This window comes from Castanea sativa, chromosome 12 (genome assembly GCF_040712315.1).
Source record: "Castanea sativa cultivar Marrone di Chiusa Pesio chromosome 12, ASM4071231v1".
NCBI lineage: Eukaryota > Viridiplantae > Streptophyta > Magnoliopsida > Fagales > Fagaceae > Castanea > Castanea sativa.
Window position 1 is genome coordinate 2,086,732 of NC_134024.1, and position 7,455 is coordinate 2,094,186.

Below are 7,455 nucleotides of genomic sequence, written 5' to 3' on the forward strand. Positions count from 1 at the left end.
ACATTGAATGAATAAATACATCTTTCATTTTTTTTTTATTAAAAAAAAACCCAAAATATGTTTGGTAATTAAAAACAATTTTAAAAAATCTGCAAAAATAATTTCTAAGTATATAACTAGCAACAATCCCATTTATCCATTCAAGGCCCAAAATTATGACTAATAAATGGACATTTTCAGAACCCAAAGCAATCAATCTAATGGGCCCAACAAAAGGCCCACTATACCATATCCATACCCACAACCCACAAACCACAAACCCATTCCCAAAAACCCTAACCCTAAAAAAACAAAGGGGACAAAAATTGAGTCTCTTTCATACACACAGAAAAATATCTCATTCTAATATATAAAGCCTTAAACCTCTCTCAAATCTCTCATCTCATTCTAGCTCTCCCAAAAAAAAAAAAAACTCACTCGCTCACTCAATCACTGACACGCAAGCACCAAAAAAAAAAAAAAAAAAAAAATCATCAGAGAGAGCTAGCTCAGGTAGCACAGAGTTTCCGTGCACCCTATAATGGCGGAGGAAGGGTTTGTTGTTGTTGGTGGTTCGGAGGCGGAGGAGGTGGTGGTGGCGGCCGACCCGAACCCGAATTCGCAGCCGGATCACCACAAGCGGAAGCTTGAGGATCTGGAGCTCGGAGCTCCGGAGCACGGCCACATCGCCGATTTGAATGCCGACCCCGAAGAAGTTCCGGCCGACGGAGGCGGCGACGGCGACGGCGACGACGATGATGACGAGGACGACGACGGCGCTGACGTGGCGGAGCACGTGAAGCGGCAGCGGCTTGATGAGAAATCTGACGGCTCAGGTGTGTTGTTGTTGTTGTTGTAATTAGGGTTTTATTAGGTTTTGGTTTTTGTGTGATTTTTTTTCTTTGGTGTTGAATTTGTTCTCTTTTTTGTAATTAGGGTTTTTTCTAATCAATGTCTGTGATTGATTTTTTTTTTCAAAGATTTGATTTTTAAATTTAGTTTGTGTTTTTTCTTGAAAAAAAAAGGATTACATTTTGATGTTTTAAGCTGGAAAATCAATGTCTCCCAATTAGATTAAAGGAAAATGAGATGGGAAAATTGTTGGGTAAAGTATATTCCAGTTTAGGAAAATGTAAAGAAATGTAAGCACACTTTTCAAGAACTTAAGAAAGAAGAAATAGAAGAAAAAAAATTAAGAGTGAAAGAAATAAAAGAAATTTAGCTCAGGTAGAAAATGGAATCTTTGAAAAGTGATAGAATTTTTTATAATGTGTTTTTTTATACAACATATTTACTGTGGGCGAATTTGGTTCCGTGTTTTCGATTAAGTAATGCCCAAATTTTCGTGTTATAGCTAATGAAAATGGGTACCAACAAAAGGAAGAGAATGGGGATGAGCCTGTTGGTGAGAACAATGAGGAACCTAATGTGGAGGGTTTGCAGTCAGAGGATGCCCAACCTCTTGCTGAGGAAGTTCGGCAAACAGTGGCTGATGGTGAGGAAGCACCCTCTGTGGAAAATCCCGAGATGGGTGATGCCCAACAACCATCTGTTGAGGATTCTGTGACGGAAAATGCTCAAGACCCATCTAAAGTGCAGAATCAGGAACCATTTACTGAGGGTGCTGATACTACATCACGCAAAATGGAGGTGCCTAATAATAAGGTGTGTTGACTAATCATGCATCTTCTGAAAGATAGCCCTCCAAAGAGTTGAATAAGTTTATGACTGATAGATTGTATTATGCATGCTGGTGCAGGTTGGAGTTCTTATTGGAAAGGCCGGGGATACTATTCGTTACTTGCAGTACAATTCAGGGGCAAAAATTCAAATCACAAGGGATGCTGATGCTGATCCACAATCTGCAACAAGGCCTGTGGAAATAATAGGAACTTTGGATAGTATAACTAAGGCTGAGAAGCTTATAAATGCTGTCATTGCAGAGGTTTCCTACTGTCTGAATTTTAGTTTTATTTTCCCACTGTTACTCCTTTTTCATCTCACAATGTGCAATGTTTTGGTATTTTGGTTGTTTCTTTTGGTGATTGCTTGATTTGGATGTGTTTTTCTGCAGGCTGATGCAGGGGGTTCTCCTTCCCTTATAGCCAGGGGCCTCACTACTGCACAGGCTGCTGCAGCATCTGAACAAGTACAGATACAAGTTCCAAACGAGAAGGTTGACAGTTAGTCTTTTGATGACTAATGTATTAATTAATTTGAACCATTATTTATGTAAGCCACAAGCTTTCTTGGTACAGGTTGGCTTAATAATAGGCAGGGGTGGAGAGACTATTAAAGGTCTGCAGACCAGAACAGGAGCACGCATCCAGGTAGTTGTAGACTAAATGGGGGTGTGACCTATTTCTTTATTTTGTTGAAGTTTTGTGATGCGACATGTGTGCTGATGGTATTTTTCTGTTTTCTCCCTTTAGTTGATACCTCAACATCTTCCAGAAGGAGACGAATCTAAAGAAAGAACCGTACGAGTGACTGGTGACAAGAAGCAAATTGAAATGGCTAGAGAGTTGATAAAGGAAGTTATGAGTCAGGTTTGTTTTTTACCTTATGCTTTTCTCTAGGGAAAGAAATGCAGTTAAATTGTGTTATGATTCTATAATTGTTGTCACTGATATTGGTTGTTCTGCTCAACAATTACCTGTGTAAATTGTCCTTCACATCTCCTTTTACTGAAATCTCTGGGCAAGCCGATGTAAGAAAAAAAAGTATAAACATTTTGGAAAATGTAGTAATAGTATTCGCATGTATTGAGGGCGATTATGCTGGTCATTTTCTAACAATCAGTATTGCTATGTATATAAATTGTAATACTACTTCAAAGGCTGACAAGTGGAGTAGCTGGGATAGTTACTTGACTTTTATGCAGAAAGCTGCTACATATTAAGCCTGCATAGTTGTACGAGAAGAATTTTGCACGTTAAGTTCTATTGATGTTTCGGTTAATCTTATATTATTACTTCTAAGTAGTTGACGATGGGAAGAATTAAATGATTATGGTGGTGCTGTTGTTGTTGTCATCTACCTCTGTTGTCCTGTTTTTCTTTTGAATAGGATCTAGTAACTATCAATAGTGCCTGTTCATGCCTTGTTTAGGTTAGTGCGGATGTGTTCTTCTCACTGGACTGCTTGAGCAGCATTTCTGTATCTTCAAATCTGGCAAAGCAACATATACTGTGGTCTTGACATGATTATCTGTCCAAACAACTGAATTTGCATGTCTGTGTCACCTTTTCATTTATTTAGGCTAGAATTGTTTGATAATCTTGCCATGGGAGTGAGAGATTGATCACTTGAATAGTTCATAAGAGTTTGCGATATTGATGAATGATCCATGCCAAGGTCACTTGAATGCTGTTAGGAAGATCATATATTCAATCCAAGATGTCGGTTGCCATGATTTATTTATCTTGAAGGTGCCGATTTCGAATTGGTTGGCTTTAAAAATGCAGATTTGGCCATTGCCTTTTCCATGGGGTCGGCATTGCTTTCGTGGTGTAGCAATAGACAACCACTCTTCACTCTCAACCATGAAAGAAAGGTATCAGGCATTAAATCTCAAGATTCCAGGATGTTAATAGTTGGTAAGACTGCTTTGAGACTTGAAAGTTAAAAAAAATCATAATGCAGTAAAACTATATTATATTAACCTTAGTGCTCATTAGTGAGACCCATGTTCTATGCATGAGATGTGTTGGAAGAAAGCAGCATGTTTGGTGAAGTCATAATGATTAAAAATGCGTGTGGGAGAGTACCTCAGAACTTGTGTCTAATTCTATGTTTGAAGAATATGGTACATGTCATTTGATATTACATGAAGCTGCAGTGTAAATGCTAAAAGCATGGCCATTATGTTACGTATAAGACCTGAGCTGAATTAATGTTGAACATCTAGGATATATGTGTGAATGTTATTTAATTATAATTGTCTGGGAGACCTTGCATCTAACCAGTGATGTATCTGTGTTGAGAAACTTGGAATTTTGAAGGTGCATTAATTGCTAATGTCTTGTCCTTTTGAACATTTGATTAAGTTATGAATGTTATGATCATGATTTCTGTTTATTATTATCAAATTTGAGATGTCATCTGAATGACTTGGTGTTTTGTACTAGTTGCATAGTAATAGAAGTATCTTGTTTTTTCATATGTGCCCTTTTATTTCATGTAATCATTCTAGTATTCACCTTAATGATGTGATGGAGAGCGAAATGGTGTGATGTTTTTAGTTTTTGGAGTATTATTATACCATTTAGGAAACTAGAATTAGGTTATGGAATATGATTATACCATTTAGGACGCTAGAATTATGCAAGATGGGAAAGTATACTTGGATTGTTTTACAAATTTGTTGATCCTTAAGAGAAAGCAACACAGAACATTCAAAACTTGTGGAGTACACTTTGATATCGTTGTTGACAATACACTTTAATATGTTCAGGTATAGTTGATAATAGTTATTGTTTCATAAAAACTACTCTTTCCCCCCTCCCCCCTGTAAACTTCTATGGACGTTCTCTTCCCATTAAACCATGGCCATGATGTCATCCTCAGTCACTCTCCAGATGAAGGTAAATATATTTACCCTCTCGTATTAGCATATATATGTTAGACTAATAGCAATTTAAATCACTCTTTAACCGGGAATGATCCTTGAATGGATGGACAAAGGAGGTAAAATGAAGAATAAGATTAAACATATAAAGAATTGGTAGTTGTTGCTTGATTTTTATTTAGAAGCATGATGATTCTTTTCAGGACCAAGTTAGCATTGGCTATTGATGTATAATTTTTGCATATTTTGAAAAACCGGATTATGGTTTTGCTTTTGCTTTTTAGATGTGTGACCAAACCAGCCATTATGTCCTCAAAACATAGGAGTCTCATATTCATGGAGAGGTCCTGGCCTTGTACAATGAATAGAGGATTTCCATTGATGAGTGGGAGTGTTGATGGACTGATTAGTCTGGTTGATGAATGTCTATGGTCAGGTTTAAATCTAATGGATGCAAGCTTAAAATTGATTGAAGCAGAGCTCCTCCACCCCCCTTCCCCCCAACTTTTTTTTTTTCATGTTCTCTTCATGGTTGAAATGGAATAATTGTGATAGTTTTACTATTGGTTTTTAGAAAATTTTGAAATGGTATGTTCTTTGTAGCATTGCAAAGTTTAAATTGTCTGGAAAATGTAAGATGTTATTTGTTTTGTTATATGTTTGTATCTTGTTCTTGGCCTACTGCATCTCTTATATTTGATTTCTTTTTATAGTAATATTCATATATTCTGCAATGAACATGTGTCTTGCTTGCTATAGTACCTACTCTTTCGAAGTTGCTGTTGTAATTATAGTATTAGGAGTACAACTCATAGCACAGTTTTTTCCTTTTGTTGTTGTCTTTGCTCTCCTTTTTCTCTCATGTGATTTTGCCTTAATGACATGTGATGCATATATATATTTATTCTCATTCAAACAAAATGATTCCAACGTCTTGAACAGGAGATGTGGTTACCAAGCTCAAGCAGCAGTTTTTCATTACCTTCTACCTTGTTAATGTTCTTAATTTAACTGTGAATGGATTACTAATATTTTATTTCTTTATGTGATTGCTTGGAATAGCCTGTGAGGCCATCATCTTTCTCGGGTGGTTTCAATCAGCAGGCCTATCGGCCTCGTGGATCTACTGGACCACCGCAATGGGGTCCACGTGGTCCTCATCCTGCAGCATATGATTACCAGCATCGAGGACCATATCCAAGTCATAACCCACAGTATCCATCTCCAGGATATGGGGGTTATCATCAACAAGCCCCTCCAAGGGGCAACTACAGTGGTGGTTGGGAACAAAGGCCTAGCATGCAGGGTCCACCCTCACATACTGGTGGTTATGATTACTATGGGGGACAAGGAGGCCACATGTCTGATGCCCCCGCATCTGCCCAACATTCTGCTCCAATTCCTTCACATGGTCATGGCCCTTCCCATGCTGCTGCTATGGGTCCACCATCATCCCAGGCAAATTACAATTATGGACAACCACAGGGGCCAGATTATGGACATACAGCTCCTTATTCTCAGGCAGCACCTCACCAGCAGAGCTATGGCCATGGATATGATGAACCAAAATATGAAAGTCATGCTCCAACACAGCATCCCTATGGAGGACATGGAAGTGCTCAGCCAGTGTACTCACAGACTCAACCGGGTTATGCTGCACAGCAGTATGGTAAGCCACAGCCATACGGACAGGGACCACATCCCCAATCCTATGCCCCTCCTAGAGCTACTCAACCAGGGGAAATGCCTTACCAAGGTTCTGCTCCTGCTCAATCATATGGCCCGAATGCAACCCCTCAACAACCTTACCCATATCAATCCAGTGGGCAGATGCAGCAATCATATCCTCCATATGGTTCTGCACCTGCTGCGGATGCTTATAATCAGCCACCACCTGCATCTGGTCCTGTTTATCCACAGCAAGGAGGGCAGCCAGGTTATGGTCAGCCTGGTGCACAGCAGGCTCAAGGGTATGCGCAAGTGGGTCCTACTGGGGGTTATGGCCCATACGCAGCTTCACAACAAGGTTACCCAGAGCAGGCAGCTCCTAACAATGCAGCTTATGGTTACCAAGGACCACAAGATCCTGCTTACAGTGGTGCCCCTGCTTCAGCCTATAGTGCACCACCAAGCGGTCAGCCAGGTTATGCTCAACCAGCTCCAACTCAACAAGGTTATGACCAGTCTGTCCCACAATCAGGAGGTTATGGAAGTGCACCAGCAACTGCTCCGGTTGCTTATGGCAAAACTGTGTCACCTCAGCCTGGTTATGCTCAGTATGACTCAACTCAAATGTATGGCGCACCTCGTTGAAAATTTTTAGTCAGTGTTCTGTTGAGTTCAGCGTTTATTGTATTAGGTATTTTACTTAGTATTTTCTCGGTGTAATGTTGAGTTTAAGGCGGTTATTGTATTAGGTATTTTACCAAGTATTATAGCTTGATCATTTAGGTCTCTGTCTGTCGATGCAACTTCTGTCATTTGCTTTTTCTGATGTAGTGCTAATATTTGTGATTGAATATTATGAACATTTTAACAAAAGAATTATGAAGATGACGTCTGGTAATGGCTTTTGCTATGGGATCCAAAAGAAAAGAACTGAAAAAATATGTATGAAGAAATTGCCAAAAGAATTTCGATGGACATTGATCAGGACATGCCTTGTCCATGTTCTATACAATATCTAAAAATTTTGTAAGTTGAAGCAATAAACACACATTGTTACTAGGATCGTGTTAAGTTATATTAGAGGTCATGTCATTATTCTTCGTCTCTAATTTTATTACACTATTATGTATATAAATTATTAATATTGAAACAGCTAAAATTACAATCATTAGTATTCACATCCATTACTATTATACTATACCTTTACTTGTATAGACAACACTATCGTTGGACGAGTT

General features: G+C 38.8%; 1 protein-coding gene across 2 annotated transcripts; it reads left to right on the forward strand.

Moving 5' to 3' along the window:
* Positions 1–334: 334 nt before the first annotated feature.
* On the forward strand, positions 335–7,127 carry LOC142618755 (uncharacterized). Of its 2 annotated transcripts, none has more exons than XM_075791767.1 (7): positions 335–815; positions 1,334–1,644; positions 1,739–1,924; positions 2,054–2,155; positions 2,238–2,312; positions 2,412–2,528; positions 5,612–7,127. In XM_075791767.1, the coding sequence occupies exons 1-7, from the start codon at positions 521–523 to the stop codon at positions 6,860–6,862; spliced, it is 2,337 nt and encodes a 778-aa protein (XP_075647882.1). In that variant the 5' UTR covers positions 335–520; the 3' UTR covers positions 6,863–7,127. The 2 variants fall into 2 exon arrangements, with proteins under 2 accessions (XP_075647882.1, XP_075647883.1); XM_075791768.1 differs by having other exon boundaries at positions 2,238–2,309.
* Positions 7,128–7,455: the final 328 nt, after the last annotated feature.